General features: G+C 50.9%; 1 protein-coding gene across 2 annotated transcripts in view; it reads left to right on the forward strand.

Annotated features, from left to right (window-relative positions):
- Window positions 1-22,490, forward strand: part of LOC144140892 (beta-1,3-glucosyltransferase-like) — a 43,128-nt gene that overhangs the window by 14,601 nt on the left and 6,037 nt on the right. The window contains exons 3-8 of one of the 2 annotated variants that reach the window (XM_077672383.1): window positions 8,782-8,864; window positions 8,951-9,062; window positions 11,258-11,385; window positions 15,970-16,030; window positions 17,917-18,036; window positions 20,682-20,751. In XM_077672383.1, coding sequence (XP_077528509.1) covers window positions 8,782-8,864; window positions 8,951-9,062; window positions 11,258-11,385; window positions 15,970-16,030; window positions 17,917-18,036; window positions 20,682-20,751 — 574 coding nt within the window. The remainder of the gene's footprint in view (window positions 1-8,781; window positions 8,865-8,950; window positions 9,063-11,257; window positions 11,386-15,969; window positions 16,031-17,916; window positions 18,037-20,681; window positions 20,752-22,490) is intronic. The other variant, XM_077672384.1, reaches the window with a different exon arrangement.

A 22,490-nucleotide genomic window follows, 5' to 3' on the forward strand; every position in this document is an offset into this window, starting at 1 on the left:
TCCGGCCTCGGATCGCTGCAAAAATTTCTGTGAGGCATCTGTACAAACTACTGAAGCCAATTACATCATTTTTTAGGCGTCAAAATTTGGAGTCAGTACTCCTTTAAAAAGCAGCTGCGTCTTCGTAGAGTACTCGAAAGCCAACAAAAGCTATCCGAGGACGCGGTTCTGCGCGCTTTGTCGTCGCTGTTCCGGGCGTGGGCGACGGCACCAGAATATCACCACTGTCACCTCCGAATACGTCAGGCACAATTGAATTCTACTGTCGCCTTGTTTAGACCTGATACTGGCACAGTGAGAGGTTGCGAACAGAGTGACTGCTCCACATAAACATGTATTTTTAACGCCCACAGACGGTATATCTCAGCGGCGCCACTGAAATCCCCCTAGCGGCCCGTTTCGAAAGCAGCCGCGGGAGTCTCCGTCCCGTTTCCCACTTTCGCCGCTGCTTTTGCGGCACGTTCACGACTATAAGATTTACCGTTTGTGGGCGTTGGAAAGCAGTCACTCTGTTCGGAAATGGGGTGTTTTTACGAGAGTGTAAATGTTTCTGACGTGGTCTTAGTGTGGTACATTCGGCCTGCATAAGTGCCAGGTGTGTTTCACAGGACAGCGTCGTGGAACCGCGGCGTATGCATGGAGCTGACTGTCAGCCGCCCTAAAATTTACTAACAGTGTCTCTGTAACCAGTGTTTCCTCAGATGTTGATTCTACGGCTATACACTACTATGTAAACCGGTTTTGGGCGCTTACATAATCTAGCGGAGCACTCATACCTGACAGTCCGCCAGTTACGTTTGCCAATATCATCCCTCATATATTGAGCACGCCATTTGCAAGCCTGTGTGTCTTAATTTCGCGAACATTCAACGAAAGTACGATGGATAATGCAGAATTATGCTCAGCTAGGAACCAGCACGCGACAAAGGGTCGTCTTGTGAGGTGAGCGCCCGTGAACATTCATCTGCTACATATATCCTCCGCGAGCAGCGCGGAGTCGGGCTTAAAATATAGTCCGCGTCCTCGACTAAACGCTTCTTCAAAACATCGTCACATGACACAGGGAGCCTGCAGAATAAAGCAAAAACTGAAATCAGAGGGCCTTAACAGATACCACACTCTTCAAACGACACCTTTCATCGCTTGAACTGCCTACCCTGTATACTTGCAAAAATGCCTCTGCCGAACAATCAGCTGTTCGTTGAAATTGAAAAACCAAAGGGCACGTAACGCGAAATTTGTGTGTGATTACTAAAACGCTCCGCATTTATACACAACACTCCCCCCCCCCCCCCCCCCCCCCCTGCCATGTCTCGCGAAATAGCAGTGCATTTCGCGTCTACGTTGGTCTGGTGAATCCTACCTGGTTTGAGTTTCGACGAACGTCTTTAGCATACCAGAAGCTGCACTGGGTTTTTTCATTCGCGTTGGAGCTATTCTGCAGCTTCCGGACCTGCACAGCATTTGTATATTTTCCGTGGTTTCAATACTTTCCTTCGTTCTTGCTATGAGGCGTGAGTGGGCACATGTTTAACGAAGCACAGCCTTGTAATATACTTAACATTGTTAAGTATGTTAAGACATAAGTTATTGTCCGGGATTGGGTAATCACATCCCCGAAGCATATTTTTCTGCGACGTATGCATTCGAAACGAAGCCGCATTCGTTGTCCGCGCTGCAAAACGGAACCAACCTCTCACTATGCCAGTATCAAGTCCAAACAAGGCGACAGTATAATTCAATTGTGCCTGACGTATTCGGAGCTGACAGTAATGATATACTGGTGCCGTCGCCGACGCCCGGATGCGCGACGACGAAGCGCGCAGAACCGCGTCCTCGGGTAGCTCTTGTTGGCGTTCGAGTACTCCGCGAAGACGCAGCTGCTTTTTAAGTGACCTAAACGTACTCTTTGCTTATAGACGTCACCATTACAAGTTTTATAGGGCGCGGAAATGCGAAAAGAAGCGAAATAGAGCCAAAACACTACACGGGCCCCTATCAGCCAAGCAGCGCAAATCCCGTTAACGCCGCGGAGAAGCGGCGGCAGGCGGCGCAGCGATCGCGAAGCTCGAAGCGTATAAGGTAACCGCCAGAGTTACTGGATATAGACAGTTGCGAAACTCCCCATAGGCCCCATGTATCGAAAGCCGGTCTTCGGTTGCCTCCCTGCGCCGGGGCAAGCACGGGGCAAGTTAACTAGCCTGTCGTCTGTCGGCAGGACGTTGAAGCAGTACTCAAGTGCTTGCGGCTGCTGCCGTAAGTCATAAAAAGAAAATCCGCAAAAACACAAGTAAATTTTACGTAAGTATTGTGTTTTAATTTAGAAAGCAATCTTTATTTTACAGAAGAATTTTGAATAATAATAGTTTAGCAAAGTTCCGTTTTCATCTCCTAGGTGCCGCGCGCGTCGACTTGCCCCTCAGCTTCCACGGAGTGGGGGGGCTAGCGCTGCCCGGATTCTGAAGCGGAGTTTCGCAACTGTCTATATTGAGTAACTCTGGTAACCGCGGTACATAACTGCGGGCTGGATCTGAATGCACTGGGAGGACCGATAACTCGATGGATGGATGAGACGAGGAAATTTGGTGGCAAAGAATGGATCCAAACAATGCGGGACAGGTGCAGTTGGAAACCAGTGGACGATGTTCCATCTTGCAAAACATAAAATAGGCTGATGATGATGATGAGAGGATTCTGGTGAGGTGGGTTTTTGAGAAGATACGGTCTTGATCTTGTCGTGGGTCTTCTGGGAGAAAGAGGTCATATGCAGATCCCCATCATTCTAAACTGTGGCCAAATCGTGCGATGAGGTGAACGGTGTTGCAACCGAGTGGGGGCACCCGATCCGAGCTCCCTGGCCTCCGACATACGTGGGGTAGCGTGTATGATGCGAGCGGCCAGCCGCTGTTGCAGCCGCGAAGAAGTCCAGAAGCCGTAGGCTATCGTAACTGTTTACTTCATAGCAAGAGGTGAGCCGAAGCCAAAGAACAATGCTCCGACGGGCGAGGTTACAACAATACAGGACTCGAGCAGAGTGACAGCATGGATTCGCTGCTCTAACAGGAATAGGTTACAGCGCTTGGGCGGCTCTATTTATACCCAAAAGCGGTACCGGTCAAAACGCCAACAAGCGGCAACACGCCACGAACGTCACAGACACACACAACGCTCTTTCCAGAGTTCGTGAGCAGTTCATAGCCTCGGCGCACGTTGAGTCCGGGAGAGGGGAGAGAGGAGGACTCCAGTGCGATCGCGGTGCGATCCTTGAAGAGCGTTGAGACGAGCCTCGCCGGCAGCCGCCGAAGTTTTGAAATGCGCCGAAAGCGAAACGTCTGACCCGGGCTTGTCGAGACGCCAAGTATGATTCACCGACATGGTGGCGCTGACGGCTGAAAGGCGCACGCAGTGGCTTCGCCGCACAGCCGAGGAATGATGCGGGAAAGTACGGCGGCGCTGGGCGATTCGTAACAGCTTCTCCGCCGGGGGTCCGAGATCCCCATGGATAAGGGTCTTCAACCGTTGTCCGGAGGGATGCTGTCGAAGTGAAGTGCCCGGCAGACGCTTTACTCCAGGCCTGGGTTGTACGACACCGTGCTGGAGCTTCACCGGGCCGGTCACAGGACGAGTAGTGGCTCCCCAAGAACATCTCTGGCTTGGTCAGACAAGCAACAGAACAACACAGGAAGACACAACCGCATCGCCGGCAAGTGCGAAGACAAATCCACACTGAAGATCTACCAGGCTTTTTAGTTGCGAAAAAAATACGCGAATAACTAACTACTCTAGTTATATTTTAGCCCAGCAGTACTTTAGACAAGTGCACAAACTTGAAAGGTGACATTTCGCGTGATTGGAAATGTCCCACACACAAAAAAAACGTAATCGTAAAGGGTGAAACCTGCTTCAGGAAAAACAATGAAATTGAGAAAGTCAGGCGTCTACAGGCCACTTCTCGCGCAGAGAGCTGCGATTTGAGCTCTCGTCATTGCCCTGAGCTTTCCCCAATTTGTACCGCACTTTAGGTGTGCCTGCTTTCTGAAAGCGACTGCTGCGACCGCGTGACAGGACACCGGTCGTCTTTTTCGACAAAGGTCGAGCGCGCGGAGGAGCGAGCGGGATTTTCCACCGTTCATACGTTAGGCGCGCACTCCTTCGTGGAGGCGGCGTTCCCTTGGCGTGATGCGAGCTCACGGCTTTGCCCCTTGACGTGCCCGCACTGAAACACGCGCCGCAAGTGCGCGCAGAGGTTTTCCCTCTATCCTTCTTGCTCGCCTTTTTACGAACGCGTTTGGCAAGCAAACGCCGGAACGCGTTTACGTTCTCTTCTCTAGGCTGGTCGGTTCCCGACTTCGGCTCAGTCACAGGCGACACCGGAACCTCAACTAGCTCAGCCGTTGTTGGCCTATCGTCGGGAGCATCAGCTGGGAGTGACAAGGGCACAGTGTGCTCATTAGACGCCTCGTAGCTTCCAACAGACCCTATCTCTACGTTCCTCGCCTTTCCCGCAACACCCTCAGTAAGCGAACACCGAAGGGTGTTTTCGTTCTGTTTTGCGGCTGTCAAGGCTACACTAGATCCAAGCTGCCCTGTCTCAAAAGACGGCTCAGCCGCCCCAGACACCTGAGTCTCTACGAGCTCAGCTGGCCGTTGCTCAAGGTCAGCTACCTGAGCTCATGACGGAATCGGCTTGCTCAGTGGCGAGATCGTCATTTCTCCCAACTGAACCGTGCAAACCGTTTGCTGCCTCGACTGCAGGCTTTCCCACCACGTTGCTCGTTTCTGTACTACCGTCCGAAGGAACAACCTCCGTTTCAGCGGACTCGTGCGGCCTCTCGGTAGCCTCATGGTTTACGCATTCCAGCGAAACCTCGCTATCTCGCGAAGTGTTCATGTTCAGATCGGTAGCCGTTCCTAAGGCCTCCCGCAAATCTGAACCGTCCGAACACTCTGCCGAGATCTCCAAAACAAACGCCGACACATTATCGCACTCAGTGGACACGCACTGCCCTCTGCCGCCTCTGCCGACAGTCTGAGCTAATGCGCCGTCGTTATCTACAAAATAACACGTTTCCTAGCCTCTCGCTCCGGCACAAATTCTACCCTACCATGTACCCAGACAGATGCCCATCCTGTGGAGGACACCCGAACCTGTACCATTCCACCCAAACCCCCGACCCAATTGCCTATACCCAGCCCCTCACCCTCCGGATGGGAAGCCGTTCTTTCCAGCTCAGCCTTGGACGACCAGCGCGGACTGATAGACCGGGTAAGACGGATCGCAGCAGCAAATGGGGCCCTGGACTAAGGGCACCACCCTCTGAGAGCTAGATAGCCTGACTTTATAATAAAGTTTTCTACTACTACTACTCTCTCAGCAACCTTGCCGCGCTGCTGGGCCGCAACCGTCGCTTCCGAATCGCGCTCCCGAGCGTCTGCTACTGGCAGCGCTGGCACGGTGCTTTCCTCGACAACGAGGTCTTTTTCGAGCAACAATTCAAACTCCGGCTTCACTTCTTCCTGCTCGAGTTGAATTTCGTGCTCTATTTTCTTGTTCTCCCGTTGGAGTCTCTCTCCCTCGAGCTCCTTTCTTTCCCGTTCGAGGCGCTCGAGCTCGAGGTCGTACAATCGCATCTTTTCCTCGTGCTGTCGTTTTCTTTCCTCGCGTTCCTGCTCTCGTTTCTGCCTCTCGAGCTCCTCACGCTGGCGCTCAGCCTCTGCCTCTGCCTCTGCGGCCTGACGTTTCGCGGTCTCCCTGCCATTGATCCGCTCAATGCATTCCGACAGCTCCTCATCGTCAGCGCCGACAGCGAGTATAGCCTGTATCAGCTCTCGCTTTCTCAGCGCGTCCGTAACATCCAAGCGCAACTCTTTTGCAAGCTCCAACAACTGCGGTTTTTTCAACGCTTTCAAATTCATGGCCGGTCTAGAGTACTGCTTTCCCACTGCTCCAAAAATGTTTTGCGCGAATAACCCACGCGGCAAAAACACACGCCCTACCAGCTAACCTCAGAAGCCTTCTAAAACTCAGTGAAGACAAGTCCCGCACTCACCATTGACCGCCGTGAATTCTGCGAAGTCCGAAGCCGCCTTGACGTCCATGGTGTTGGCTCTATGCACCGCGGGCTCCGGGTGTTACGAAGTTGCCATCCGACCGCTGCCAACCAGTTGTTGCAACCGTGAAGGCCGACTGCAGCCGGGAAGATGTCCAGAAGCCGTAGGCTAACGTAACTGGTTACTTCATAGCAAGAGGTGAGCCGAAGCCAAAGAACAATGCCCCGACGGGTGAGGTTACAATGCAGGACTCGAGCAGAGTGACAGCATGGATTCGCTGTTCTAACAGGAATGGGTTACAGCGCTTGGGCGGCTCTATTTATACCCAAAAGCGGTAACGGTCAAAACGCCAACAAGCGGCGACACGCCACGAACGTCACAGACACACACAACGCTATTTCCAGAGTTCGTGAGCAGTTCATAGCCTCGGCGCACGTTGAGTCCGGGAGAGGGGAGAGAGGAGGACTCCGGTGCGATCGCGGTGCGATCCTTGAAGAGCGTTGAGACGAGCCTCGCCGGCAGCCGCCGAAGTTTTGAAATGGGCCGAAAGCGTAGCGTCTGACCCGGGCTTGTCGAGATGTGAAAGTATGATTCACCGACATGGTGGCGCCTGACGGCTGAAAGGCGCACGCACTGGCTTCGCCGCACAGCCGAGGAGTGATGCGGGAAAGTACGGCGGCGCTGGCCGATTCGTAACAACGGGTAATTGTCCACAGATTGGGGGTTTAAGGAGGGAGAGGTGACATTTATTTAAACAAACATTTATTCTACAGATTTATGGGCATCGCGGAATTGTTGGTGGGGAGTAAAGGGTGGGGAACCGCGATAACACGAGATTTCGGGCAGAATTGAATGAGGTGGTGTAAATCAGCTTTGTTGACGGATGGTGATGGTAATGGCGGCTATTCCCTTTATAATAGGTCGCCATCGCCTAGCGGCGCGGCGGAGCCAAAAAATAATAAAACCTAGAAAGAAAAAACGCTACACTGCTGTTGTCGCACAAAATCAAACTCAAGCACTCCGTTGAACTGCCCCGTGTTGCCACCAAAACTTCAACCGCCGTTTCGTAGTGGCTGTGGCTACACCCGAGCTATGTCTAGGGACCATACCCGAGCTGTCGCCGTTGTCGCTCCCGCGGAGGAGCGCGGGACGGGGAGGCATGGCGGGTGGCGCCACCACTCGGCGCTCCCCTCGTTACTGGAACGGGCTGGTGCATTGGACTAGGCAGCCTGCCGTTGTCTTAGGATTTTATCTTGAAACGATGTACCTGAATGGCTGCCGAGGATAACGCGTCGAAGGCAGACATCGGTGTAAGGAAGACAGCGGGTGAACGCGAGCGCGAACTTTCCAGCGCAGCTGCTGAATGAGCTGCCTGATTCCCTAGCTCGTGACACGTGGCCCCCCTTTGACCCCAATGTGCTGTTCAGACTGTAGTTATAGCAGAGCTGAGGACTGGTCCCGGTACGGAACCCAGTACACGTGCGCCTCTGCGCAGGCGCAGTAGCGGCGGTCGCCTAACGGGTACCGTACCAGGACCGCGGTTCTCCGTTCTGCTATTTTTTTTTTTGAAAGGGAAAGTTTATTACAAAAAAGGATTACAAACATATTAGTATGCAGACGAGGGTCCCAGAGTCAACTGACTGAAAGGGGACCCTCGATTACAAATACATCAAACGAATTGTGTAGAAGCAGCAACTGGGCGAAAGAGCCTAACAAATCAATATGCAGTATGAAACACACAAGAAATTAGCATTTTATGTACAAACATTCGAAAGATAGCTATAATTGTAGATATCTTATATAAAAAGTAAAAAAATCAGTTCGTAAATGACACAAAGGAAGCAAAGGCACATGAGAACATTTGGTATAACGTAAGAATAAAACAGAGAACAAGATCCTAATTACAGCAAAAGAAATCCTCTAAGGTTTTTTTTAAAGCAACCAAGTGATGGGGATGATTTGACAGCAGTAGGCAAATTATTCCAAAATTTCACAGCTTCCAAAATTTCATTCCAAATTCCAAAATTATTCCAAAATTTCATAACTCTCTAATGAAAGTGCCGGAGTGGTTCCGGGGAAGATCTGATGAATGATTTTGTGGGCAAGCGGGTTCTGGATGTTTTGTAGAGCTTCAAACGAATCGGCAAGATGCAGATTTAGGTCGTCGGGTAACCATACACAGAAGCCTTGAAAAACAGCCCAAAAAACACGGACGTAGAGAGGTTACACAGACACGAGCGCTGCTCTCTCTACCTCTCTACGTCCGTGTTTTTTGCGCTGTTTTTCAAGGTGTCATGCATACCCAACTAGCCCAAAGTCAAGTTTTATTGCATGCACAGAAGCTCTAAAGTGCCTATCTTGATTACAAACATCTACTTCATTATGATTGACATGTGGAATATAGTGCACATCAGACCCTAAGAGTAATCGAGGAGGAGGAGGAGGAGGAGAAAACTTTATTTAACAGTGAGATCGAGCTCGTAAGTGGGCGGGGTCCTCAGTCCAAGACTTCGTTGGTGCGACCTTGCAATGCTGGGTCGAGGAACGGCACGCCTTTCCAAAATTGAACGAAACCCATTTGTGCTCGTGAAGGGAATTCACTACTATAAGCGCAGCGTCGATGTGGGTCTCCGCCACAGAAAGGACACGTAAATTTTCCTGCCCCCTTTAGTACTGCAGTTGCCGGAAGGACATTCAAAGTGGCGGCGGCGCCGATGCTGTTCTTCCCAGCAGGTGCCCCCCACCGTGCACCTGTCGCACAAGCGGTGGCCCGACGTCGTGGGCGCGTGGACAGTGTTTCCGCTGATACCACGGTAAGGCGCAGTGTGGCCCGCATTTGAGGCAGCCTGTCCACTTTTTGGCAAATCCGTCGACACGGTATCACGATTTCGCGTTTCAGGCTGCGCGAACTCCACAGAGATGGCGAAGGATGGTTCTTCTTCTGTGACGAGACCACAGGCGTCGACCTCGCGCTCCTTCGCGAAGCCGTACGCGGACGAGACTGCATGCAGGTAAGATTACCTATATTTAATATAGCCCTCATGTACGGTGTTGCCCGCCGCATTTAGCGATTATACAATGCGAGGCACAGAAAAATGCTGGCAAGCAGCTTTTCTGACGTTGTGCGGGGAGAGCCTACGTATATCGCTCCAGCGAGGGTCACTTCACGTACTATCCAAAACGTAGACGAGCAGGTTGCGAAATCGAGCGTCTGTTTGCGGAATTTCTCTCAGAATTAAACTTACACGAACCCTCTATTGATTTCTTCGTATTAAGCTGATTCTAAATAACGGGAGGCGCACACAGTGCGAGGCAGCTCCATTGGTGTGGCTCGAGTGCATGGCGCTAGACAACTTCTTGTTGAATGCGTAAGCATTAATTTCTATGCAAACTCAACGAGGAGGCCCGTCTCTGTCCGTCTGTAACGCTAGATGTGTCGCGCACTTTCGCCGCATTGTAAGCAAATGCTAGCGATAAAAGGCCCCAGGAGCGAGAGATCGCGCCACGAACGCTGGGCAGAGTGTTCTCGAAGGTCGAGCTGGCCGACTCCGGGCGCTTTTCACGACGCACACACGTGCGCTCGGTATTTTTCCTTGGTATTTTTTTATGATAACACTGGGGACGAAAAGCTATAAGCAGGTCTTCTGTTAAAACATCTTCCCAGCAATGCAGTCGTGTAAAGTTGTAAAGCTGACTTTAAATGATCGTTATACATGGGGACATTGGATGTATTGAATAAAAGACCCTTACTATATCTGTGGCCTCAGACTATATCTATATGTCGTTGCTGCTGCTGCTGAAAACATATTGAAGAATAAGGTGCAGGGGATGAGCATAAAAATGCCTTTGCAGCAATGCATCTGTGTATAGAAAAGAGGCCGACTTCAAAGGGGCCCGGTTTATTGAGCGACGTATGCATCCGACGATTCCCGCTTGGGAGTCTACATTTCTAGTGCGCAAGCACTACTACCCTATATGTCTCTACCGTTTTCGCAGGAAAATTCGTGAAGCCTGTTTCGTGAAGCTTTTATTTTAAATAAGCATCCCGTATTTGCCTGTTTCTAACTTGCTTGTGCTAGTGTTGATGAGCGACACTGGCAGGGGGGACGCATGCATGCAACAGCACGACGTTAGGCCTAACGTTCACGCTCTGAGGTGAACGCCGTCAGCCGTTACCCGCAGCTCAAATGAGGATGACGTTGCTTGGCATGTCGGAAGTCTGAACTTCAAGGTTACCTCACGTTAAGCCTAACATAAGACGTTAGCCCTAACGCTAAGGTTTGAGTGAACCGTGGTGCACATGTCGACGCGCCATTGCAAGCTGAAGGTAATTTTCCCACGCTCTGCCCTGGGGCAGTTGGCGCTTATCTGATCCGCCAGATGTATGGCTTATCTTTTTCGGCGCCTGCGCCGCTTCATCCGGAAGAGGGGGATTCGGTTCGCTTAATAAAAAAATTCACCCCACCTCCCCGAAGGGAATCGTGAGGAAATGCGAATGCACCGGGATCGGCCCGGCGCAGCTGCCGCTTGGTCTCGGCCTCGCGCCTCTTCACCTGAGTATCGACCGAGCCAACGGGAGAATGGGGCGAGCGTCGAGAGGAGAAGCACCGAAGCACCGCACCTACCCTCGCCTACACTCTCCCACACACGCGGGAGCTCCGGCGAGCTCCCGCGATGCGAGCGCCCTCACACGCCCGAGCGCGCTCCTCCTCTCCACTCACTCGCCGCTGATCCGCCCGCACCACCTGCTCCGGTTGCTATGGGAGAGGAGGAGCGAGCGCGCTCGCAGCTGTTGCTATGGGAGAGGGGGTGAGAGCGGAGAGATAACACCTGCGGGCGCGTGGACGCCGCACGGCGCCTGACATGGCTCGACTAAGAAATGCATTCGCATTTAAAAAGTTGAGTCCCAGTAACCGATCGTTGTGCTCGCACTCTTTGTCGCTCGTCAAACGACGACACGCATCAGAAGAATTACTCATTGTACTTCAAGCTGCGGGCGCCGATTTGCGTCGTAGACCCCAAATGTTAAGCCTGTAGGATGGGGCATTTACCCGATAGTCAATTGCTTCCGTTGCTCCATCAAAGAGCTATACCTACAGAGTAGCACGTATACCAACAGTTGCAATGCAGTTAATCGGTCAATCAATTGCCTGGAGCGCATGGAAGGGCCTACCACAAGTTGCAGCGCCGACATTAATCCGCGCAGGCGTGCTTTGTGGGCCACGCACTGTGGGACCAAGAGGCCACAATCACGCACCACTTCGAGGAGGCCAGGTCGCTGGCATACCCGGACATTTCGGCCGGCATGGTTCTCAGCAAGGCAGCACTAGAAAGGTGAGTACATGATAGGGGGCAAATATTCTGTAACATTCTTGGGGTATCTGGTGCATTGTCCCAGAGGCTATGTCATGAGCAGAGTCACAGAAAGGACAGCATCACGAAAGCGCACGTTTACTACTCGGCAACATAAATTTACTTGTCGAAACATTGTAACTGCTCATTTGACTTCTGCCCGTGCTACATGGCTGTCTCAAATGCCTTCCGAAGGCTGTTCAACCATTTGTCTATCGAGTGCCCCCATTGTAAATACATAGGGCGCAGTTGTGGGCGAGAGTCCAATTGTCAATTGAAAGTTATCGTGTAGCACAGGCATTCAACGCATGAAAGTCTCTCCTGTTTTTAAAGCGAAGCTTTTTACCACTTCTCCCCAATGGTTCTGTCGCGACCGTTGGTGTCAACAGATAACTCACTCGAACAAATAAAGGAAGTTACTGGCACCGCCAGGAAGCGAGCCTGGAACGAATACAGAAACAGAGCGAGAGCCCGTTGTCTTACCGATTGAGCTACGAGCCCACGCGGAGTCAGAAAAGACAGACGGTGCACTTACCGAGCACATCTGCGGGTTTACCACCTGCGTTCTCGCTGCACACCACGTGATAGCGTTACGCGACCTTTCGCGCCGCTGTGCGCTCCGCCCACGGCAAGTGTAGCGGCCGTGTGCGCGCCTTGCGCATGCGCTAGGAGTTATTAGAGAGTTTTAGCATTGCGGCTAGTGGAGGCACACGCTATGGCGGCGGGTTACCGGGACCCGACTGTGCATGCGGGGCGGGCGCAGAGGTTGCCCCTCACCGGAACTAATGCGCGGGCATGGCGACGGCCGGCCCACAGAACTAATCCACCCTAACAGAGCGAATCCGCAAGTGCGCAGTCGAGTCGGACGGTACCCGCCGCCGTATGCGCTACCCGCTATGCTAAAACTGATACAGAGTTTTAGCACACCGGGTACTGTCCGCTAACGCTACGGCAGCGGTTAGCGGCGCCCGACTGGGCAGGTGCACATTCGTTCCGGTAGGGTGGATTAGTTCTGCGGGCCGCCATCGCCATGCCCGCGCATTCGTTCTCCCTAAGTCCCCCTCGCCCTCCCCGCGCGCGCCTGCGCAGCCGGATACCGGTAACCCGCTGCCGTAGCGTGGGCCTCCGGTTGCCGCTATGCTAAAACTCTTACCCCTGCGTTCTCGCAGAATACCTCGTGATAGCGTGACGCGACCTTTCGCGCCGCTGTGCGCTCTGCCCACGGCACGTGTAGAGGCCGTGTGCGCGCCTTGCACATGCACTAGGAGTTCGTTAAAATCAAAGGAAGCCCACACCAACGCATCTCACTTCTCCGTCTCTACCGCCGATCTCGTCGCCTCCGTCGGCGGCGGCAGAGGCGGAGGAGAAGTGACGACGTCTAACACCGGGTTTTAGCTTTATTTCATTTTATACAAAAAAGAGTTTCCACTCATGTGCTTCAACAATACAACTCAACCAACCACCATTCGTGGATCATGCATTGATTTAAAGGGACAGACAACCGATTTTTGTCGAGTATATATTCTCTATCCCAAATGAAAGGGCATCACTTAAAGCACCTTGACGAGAAACGGTTTTGCTGATAACGCCCTAGAACTTTTTAAATCGAATTTTTTGATCTACGAGTCGTATGTGTCCCTCCCACAACTAATGCTGGCAACCATGACATGGAGTAGCTCGGAAACATAATTTTGTCTGTATGCGAAATAAAAAACGATATTTAAAAACTTGTTCCCAGCTAAAAAAGTTTGAATCGCAGGCTTTCCTGTTCCGTTATGTGTTTTTTTAATGCAACGGTCTATTTTAAGGTGCCTGGATGTTCCTCCTCGCCCGCCCCTCCGTGGAGGTACAGTGCCTAGAATATTCCAGGCACTATAGTGGAGGGGCGGCGAGGAGGAACATCCAGGCACCCTAGTCTATTTTGCACGAATGCGCCATCTGTTGGGATAGACGATAGGTAGAATTTGGCTTCACGTTGTGGAGGCGGGAAGTTCGATTTTCTCCGGGCGCGACGTTTCTTTTTTTTTTTTTTTCTTTAAGCTGCCGTTGGCGTATTTGGAAACTGAAATCAAATATTTTGGCAGAACAAACGCCCCTGACTCAGGCAGAATCGTCAACGCTCCTTCGCTGGGTCTATTTACTGAACGCTGCCGTTGATTCCGGGCATGGAGGCTCAGTTAGCCACACTGAGAGGCATGCTGAGAAGCACCCAGCGACGGCAGGCGGCGTGTCTTTAAAAATTTCAGAATAATGTTTACAAATACATCTGCAATTTAACCTTGTACAAATACTTGTGTTAAAAGGTTTTCAATACGTGAATAAACGTTTCAGCAGTTACAGTAGCTGCTAGGTTTGCAGGTCACGTGACAGGGACACATATTGTAGTGTCAAGTTTCGACACTACGAACCGCCACCCTTCCGATTTCAGGAAGTTTGCTGCCAAATTAAAATTATTTCCGCCAGTTTGTTTAGAAATTGCTTGTGGTTATCGGGCTATATAAAACGCTGGCTTTCATATGAGCTAGAGAACATATACGCGACAAAAATCGGTTGTCTGTCCCTTTAACAAAGAATATCCCTGAAGTAAAAAAGTTAGCAGTGGCTTAGCTCGGTTATGCCCAGATATACGTAGCGTGAGCTAAGGTTCAGCTAGTTATTCTTAGCTTTCCTGGTTGTCTAGGATTAGCTTATCATGCTTACTGCTGCTTCAATGACATACACACGGTATCCGCATTATGCGACACATGTATATTTATCAAGCGGCTCCGGCGCAGTGCCACCAATCGCCCCAGAGCTCAGCTGGTTTGGCACACGCTGGTTTTGCTGCGAAGCACAAGCCATCGGTTCCACACCCGGCCGCCCCTGGCATGATCATCAAGTGGACCGGGCCGCCACGTGCGGAACGGAGGTCGGCGAAGACGCTGGGCGCGTGGGGTGTGTGAGAGACGCCGGGCAGCGAGCAACGTTCTGTGCGCCGTGTGACGTCACTGCTCCCTGCGCATGCGCAGTACGGCTCCCCAGGAGCCACGCGAAACTGCTCAACCTTGGCCAGTGTAGCTCACAATAAAGGGTGTGGTTACCTGTCTCTGGTCTCACTCTTTGTAGAGCCATGTGTGTGAATCCAAGGGATGTCGCATGGGTAATCGTTGTGGGTGTCGTTTACAGCTTCGCTTTGCAACCAACTTCACACGGTGATTTGGCGCGCATTTTTTTCACAAAGTGCTTTCTTCCTTATAACGATGACATCACGCAACCTTCGGCTTGCGCTTTTATTTGGAAGATGGTGGCTTCGCCTGTTGGCCACACAACAAAATTCTTTTAAATCACTGCGGCAGGATATATGGCCGCGAATAGCCATCTTGAGGATCTGCAGTCTTTTGCGGAAGAACTCTTTAATGTGAACAAGAGCCCGCATGAGCGCATTGATGAGAACGTGGGTTGAATTTAGGCTGTCCTGCGCTTCGTTGCAGTTTTGCCTGATCGGGCTGTAGTAATCGAGGAGTGCTTGCAATTTAAAGGGACACTAAAGAGTTAAAAATTGGACGACGCTTTAAGCTTCGCCTTCAAGCATCCAATGCGATAGCGTTATCGTACTCGGCGACGAGTTTTAGCATAGCGGTCAGCGTACGCTACGCTATGATCGGCAGGCACGGGGACCCAACTGGGCAGGTGCGCATTCGTTCCGCGGGGACGTAAGCTCCCCAAGCCCGCGGATTCGTTCCGGTTAAGGGTGGCCCATCTTGCTGTGCCCGCGCGCACATGCGCAATCGAATCCTGGTACCCGCTGACCCTAGCGTAGCGTACGTTAGCCGCTGTGCTAGAACTCTACTGTTGTGGGCCCGGCACAGATATACGGCAACGCATCCCTCACACACGTACCAGGAGTGAGTGCGCGCAGGTCACTCGAGGTCGGTGACACTAGGTTCGTCATGTTGTCCCGAAAACCGATCCGGACACATTTAATGTAGCTCGCCTGATGTGCATGTGCGAATTCTGTTTCCTGCTCGACAAAAACCGGCGAGGTAAACGCAGCCTGCAGCAGGAACCGTGCTGAGGCGCGTAGTGACAGTGCACTCCGTGTGACGTCGCTGGCGCGGTATGCAGCATGCCGTATCTCGCGCCTGCTGCCGCTGGGATACACTGTAGCTGGGACGCACCGCCTGTTCCCGCTCCACTTGACGGGGCAGCGTTTTATGATCCGAAGAGTTTCAGTGGGCGGCGGCAGGTGGCGCTACGGGATTTTCCCGCACAGTCAGCAAGGACAACGATATCTTCTCCGCTCCACGTGGCCCTTAACACTCCACATTAAAATTTTTAAGACACCTAAGCACTTCTTATGATGTAGCAGATGCAAAAGTTCAACTGCCAAACAAATAAAACGATGGGGTTGCGTGATAGCGTTGCATTTTCATTCTGTTCCGTCGCATTCCGCGCGAAGGTGGCATGTGACACTTAATTCTTCCCGAAGTCACCAAGTTGAGTTGGTGCAAAAATATTTATGCTTGTATTTTCATGCGGCAGGGCCAATAAAGCAGTTTTTTTTATAGTGTTTGTAAAAACTTTCAGGGCAGCTAAAGCACTGGAGACGACCCTTCCGGATGACTTTTCCATCGACCGGCAGTATGAGGTGAGATGAGAGCACTATGCAAAAGCAATGCCAGAAACCTGCATGTGCACAGCCAGTGTTGTTCGGCAAGCCCATTATGAGTTCGGTTTTCGTGAAGGTAAAGTTCTGTGGAAATGAAGCATCCCGGAATCGTTTCTGCTGCCAAAAAGGGCGTGCACATCGGTATTTCCGAGGAGTGACATTGGCATCACGTGTCCGTTGCCCTTATTTGCACATACAGGAATGCTGCATTATGTGCTATCGGTTCCTCGCTGATACTTCTCGCGCTGGAGAAGATGGTAAACCATGTTCGTGAACAGTTGCGCCGCAGCAGCCGCACTGCGCATGGGATTTCGTGAGCAGGTTATGGGCCACCATTTGAAGTGAGCATTTTATTAAAAATGGCAGCACCTCCACTCCGTGGATGATGGTGAGGGTGCGGAGTACGGGGTACTAAATGACATCCAAGTTGCGCCCCGAGTGAAACCCGATTTGCGCACCAACCTTCATTCGATTTGAGTCGTGAGTTTAACCTTGATTATTCCCGAAATGAAACTGCGACTCACGGCTCAAATAGAATTTCGCTTGATTTTCGCTCGATGGTGGTGTGTGCACGGGTGGACACAGACAAACATTGGGAGGTCCTAAGGTACTCCACACCGTTACAGGCGAGGGAGTAAGCCGTTTGCTCTTGGGTACTAACTCACGGTGGTATCCCAATGGGTAAGACGACTGACACTAACTCTGTCTGGTCTACCAGACATAGACTCGAATCCTGCCGGTGCCTGTGTGATTTTTGCGATTGTAAATGCTATGCGCACGGACGCGGACGGACATTGTGCGGTCGTAAGGTACTCCACACCTAAAACTTCAGGCACACCACATTGCTCAAGGGGCAGTCTCGATCGAATAAATAGTGCCATTCGTTTGGTGTCGCTTTAATCTTGTCACTTATGGTGTCACTTTCTTGTCCGTGTTTTATAGTTCGCGCTTAATTTTCAACAATGTATGTTCACCAACTAGCTCAACTCTCGATTTTACTGCGGATACCAGTCATGCCGTGTGCTTGTTCAGCCATCCATGTGTTCTAACCTAATGCTGCTTTAGCTACGGTTATCATGACGCTTATTGGTGACTAAAATTAAATTTCAAGTTCCACAGTTGACCAATGAAACCTGCTTTCTCAGCCTATGACATATATGCACATTTAGAGCGCATGACCCTGCGTTGTACTCTGGGGCTCCTTGATTGCTAGTCCCGGACTCACAGTCCAGGACTCAATTCATTGAGAAGCGATCAGGATTCGTTTTTCACACATATTGAATTTGCACAATTCTAACGCACACCGTTTTTTTAAATGAAAATAAGCATTCCAAAATACCTCGAAACTCAATCAGACTCAAAACTCAAAAACCTCAAAACCGACACCTCCAATTCTGAAGGGAAACGAAGCGACTCAATGAATAACGGAGGCTTCGTTTAAACGCAGAGTAATCATCCTAAAGGAATCGGGCAGCGTCCCGTTCATAAGGCGCGCTGTAGTCGTACATGTGTTTGCGATGGTCAAAAACAAAGGTACCACATTTTAAATGCAAGGCTTCAAGGAAGGGCTTTAGCTGCGCACAATGGCATGTTCAATGAAAAGTTTCGGGCAATTTTGAGGCGTCTGTTAATGGCACTATTTCATATGAACAGTAGAATCGGTACCAAGTTGTTTTCGTGGTCTCCGTGTGCTGACTTCTACTGCGTGTTACAATAGGGGGCGCGTTAGAATCGTACAAATACGGTATGCATGCGGTGTGGAGAATCCTCAGGCCGCCTGCGGACTGTCCATGTTAAATCGGAGAGCCCCACTAGTTGTTGGCTTGCAATATTACCCGCTACCTAAATTCCCTCTTGGTGCACAGATTGCCAAGTTTCTGAGGGCGCACTGCGATGGTTTGCTCCTTGAACACGCGGAAGCCTTCTGTCTCGGAGAACGCAAGGAAGGCTGCGCCACCTGGACCCCGATGCAGGCGCCCTCATGTGTAAGCCCTGGCCCACCTAATTACCGCTGTGGCATCAGTGTGTGCATGCAAGGTTTCTGGAATATATGAAATCTGACCTCACTGTTGGGAGTTGCCAATACGGCAGCTAACTTCTCAGAATCGTCATATTCAGAATCAGCGAACACATTTATTAAATAATGGTTCACACAAAAAACAGCGCTCAAGACGGGACAGAAGGAAGGAGGCTACACACACAGCGCTGACTACCAACAAAGTGTTTATTTGCCGCTCAGCAATATAAACGAAAAGGTTACAGCAAGATAAGTGCGGAAAGAATCCAGAAACAAGAAAGAATACATAAAACTTTAAAAGTATAGACAAGTAAGAGCATCTTTGCGCAGTCATATCACCAGTTCGATCATTTCGCTTCGTCTTCAATAAACGCTATCTCCTTTGCAGACAAAGCAACAGAAGGGGTGCTTACGCAATCATCGCATCCCTTATAAATCGTGTATGCTTCCAGCAGCTCACGCGTGCGCTGATTTGTGTAGTGCTTAATCACTTTACACTGATCAAATTTAGGAGTGCACTTGCAGGACGACACGTGCGATTGGAGCCAACCACCGGATTTGGCTTTGTCATTGCACGCGTGCTCCATAAGCCGTACGTTCAGGCACCGCCCAGTTTGGCCTACATACTGGCGGTCACAGTCCAGAGGAAAGGAGTAAACCACGCCGGCCCTGCACTTGGTGAAGGGTCGCACGTGATTTATGTCACAGTCTCTACGGGAGGGCGAACCATCATTAACTCGCGCACACATCTTGCTGAGTTTGTTGGGGGCCGAGAAAACCAGGCGCACACCTGCTCTTCCCACAACCTTCTTCAGCCTGTGGCTAACACCATGAATGTAAGGCATCACACTTTGTTGGTAGTCAGCGCTGTGTGTGTAGCCTCCTTTCTTCTGTCCCGTCTTGAGCGCTGTTTTTTGTGTGAAGTATGAACCAACAGGCCCAAACACTTCCATTGCTTATATTAAATAATGGACCTTTTTCCAGTACCGGTCCTCATCCACCACGGCTAACCAAGAAATGGCAGTCAGGCACGCCCCCAAAAGGTCTCGCGTTTGGGAAACTCTTGCACAAAACATTTTCATCCTCCAGTCCCTCTCGCATCCACCTGTCGCACGTTCCTTTTACATGAATGTCACGCAAGCAGCCCAGTTTGTGGCAGGAAGGATTCAACTGTTGGCCACCTTCAGGGGAGGGCTCGGCCCCTCGAAGCGTTTCTGTGGCCACCAGGCAGCGCCAGAGAGCGGGACGGAGTCCATGAGGCCCTGGGGTCCTACCTGGACACCTCAGGACTCCTCCCAGCTCTCCGCTTTCTCCCCAGCTAAACTGAACTGTGGCCGTTTTTTTTTGTGTGTGTGTGGCCTTTTTTTCCCTTAGTGTTTCAGCATTTAGCTTGTATATATTGTACATATATGTCCTGTTAGACCTGTATATATGTTTATATGTATCCTCTTCTCTCTATCCTCCCTTTCCTGTACAACTGCAGTGTTTCCCAATCCCCACACCCCCCATACCAGCAGGCGTTCTGGTGTCCACCCTTAGGCGAGACAAACTACGCCTGCTGGTGGTCTTTCCTCTCCTTGTTAACAATAAATTCATTCATTCATTCAGGAGCCCATCCTTGAGTGTAATTTGCAGTGGGTGGAGTGCCTTTTTTGTTTTTATTTTTTTTTTTTTTTCATCTTTGTTACTCCTTCACTGAGCAATGTGCTCGCAGCGCGGTCAGCCTCAAACATTTTTTGCGCCTTCCCTTTGTAAGCTTTCTTTGTGCGCACGTACTAACGAACTCGTCATGAGATGTCGAAAAAGATGAACGGCGGACCTGCAGCCTGCACATGCGCAGGTCCCTACTGGAAAAAGGTCCATTAAGAGAACGGGTGGGCAGAATGACCAGCCAGGAGGAGAGGGTAACAAGCCGAGCTGCTACGCTTGGGGTGTGTTCTTTTTTCCTGCCACAAACGTTTTCTTACCGGGGATCGTGGTTCTATAATCCAAAGTAGTTGCCAGGGTTTTCCTGGCCTCTTGGAGTTAATGGGTACAATCTGAATACGTATGACTTGTGGCAAGCCTCTTTCAGAGTCGCTGCCGGAGTTGTTCTGTTGTCCTTTTCAAGCCGAGGATAGCTCGACGCAATGTGAGCCACTGGATTTGCTTTGTTGCATGTCGCGTGGTGCGGTTACGTATTTGTGGCCCCTCTGAAGGTTTTTCTTAGAAGTGCGGGAGGCAAGACCGAGTCACTTGGTGGTAGGCGAACTGTGATTTGTTGTCATCTGCTGAAGGATGGTGGCAGGATCCACATATTTGTTGGCATTTACAGCAGAGCTTTAAAAAAGTGATTGATTTTCTACGGGAACATTTGCCAACAAACTATGGTGTTCCCGTGTGTGCAGTTTGTTGGGATGCTCATAGAAACAATGTGGCAATGGGTTGAAATGCACCATCCAGCAACTGACCCGACCTTTGTTTTGGACATCTCACTTCAGCCTGCCACATATTTGGCCTGTACAAATAGAGAACTGCTAACTGCCGGAATCCACTTCGCGTACGAGCTTTGGATCGTTCATGCGTATAGCTGTGCAGCTAACCCGGCACCGCCTCCCACACCAACTCCTTCAGGCTGCCCGCATTCCAGAGGATTCCCTGACGGTGGCAGTGAAGACCTGCAGCCAGTTTCACGAAGAGCGAGGTACGCCGTATTTGCAAACCTTCCATGTGAAAATTCTGTGCATATCAAGCGTTAATCCCACAACTGAGGTGAACGAAGGAAAGTCGCAGATTGTCATGACATGCTTTGAGTTGTGTAATTATGTTTGCTCCCAAGCGCCATCGGGCGCTTGTTCCACAGCAAAGACCGTCTTGCCTGACAACATTTCTAGAATCCACGAATACCAAATCAGCAGGAAAGCCCGGTGGGGACAAATGACTAGAGCTTAGCCAAATCCTCCTGCAGCTCCTGTAGTTTCTAGCACATGGTTCGCTTTGTAAGCTGCAAATACCACAGGTGCTGCAATGTTGAATGAGCTAAAATCGTTAGAACAATTTATTTTCAGAAAGTAAAAAACAAAAAAGAATATTTAAGTAGTCCGAAAGATATAGTCAAGAAATATAAATGAGGTAGACACATTTCTTTAGGTCTTAGTGTAAAATTATAGACATATCTCGCGTTGTCAGCGGAGGGATGGCACTAGCCTGCTATGGCGCTTTTAGCGTCATGCATCACCACTCTGATTGCACTGCGAGGATAAGAGGTGGCCTTCCAATGTATCGCAGAACTGGTATTTTGTACACCACAGGCATTGCGGTCTTCAACCATGGTGGGAAGTGATTCGAGTGAATGCATTCAGATGTTGCCCTCCCACTCCTAAGATACCATAGTGTGAATAAAATGATTTAAAGCACCAATCTGTGTTCAAAAGCCATGCTTCGAACTGCATGGAACTATTAATTACTCTCAATGACTAATTTGTATAAAAAAACTCCCAAGCATTTCCCCGAGGGTGAACATGGTTAAGTGCGAATGCACGGGGTGATGCTATGAGGGGGAGTAAAGTTGGCATTCGTTGGCATTCGCCCGTGAGCGCGCGCGAGCCGACCCACGGAGGTCTGGCAGTTTATCGCTGCATATACAGGGGGGTACGCCGCGCCGAGCGCGCCGAGCCAGGTGGCTGAGAGAGGAGGCGAGCGCAAGGGGAGAGGGACAGCGGCGCACGGCAGCTGCAGCCGAGCGAGGGGGAGAATAGAGAGTGTGACGTCACGGTGGAGAGAGAGGTGCGCGGCAGCTGCTGGGGAGAGGAGGCGCGCTGTGACGTCATACCATGACGTCACGGCACGAGGAGCGGTGCGGGGAGCGGCGCGCACCCGCGCAGCCACGGCGAGGCGGCGGAGCGAGCGCGGTCACGTGGTGAAGTGACGTCACCGCGCCGGTGCTACCGACGCTCCTCTCCGCTCCACGCCGTTGCTAGGGAGAGGAGGACTGCGGACGCCGCCGCCGCCGCCGCCGGTGGAAGGTTTGGGGTCGCTTATAAAGTGCATTCGCACTTAAAAGGACAATCCTTTTTAACACCATTATGGCATGTTTACAATAACGACAATACTCCTTTATGTGTTGTGGGTGTTTTGCTTGTATGGTTCCACTGAGAAACATTCTGTTAGAACACCTGGACTATCGCATACACCCTCGTGCGTCTAGCAAAGTACCAGGTAGAAAGAGCTCAAACTGACTTGGCTTTAGTTCCTGCAAAAGAAGGGAAATATTTCACAGCTGTCTTTCGCTACAGCTGACATGGCTCCCGTTAGCTGCTACAGCTGCAACTTCAAGCTTCAAATAAAGTGATTTCATTATAATCAGGGTGTATCCTTGTATGCATTTGAACCACCCAGAAGACAAATACCGAAAACAATTAAGACACGGGAAAGAATTGCAGG

Source organism: Haemaphysalis longicornis, unplaced genomic scaffold, assembly GCF_048455015.1.
Source record: "Haemaphysalis longicornis isolate Haplotype H1 unplaced genomic scaffold, Haemaphysalis longicornis Haplotype H1 scaffold_534, whole genome shotgun sequence".
In the NCBI taxonomy this organism is placed as follows: Eukaryota; Metazoa; Arthropoda; class Arachnida; order Ixodida; family Ixodidae; genus Haemaphysalis; species Haemaphysalis longicornis.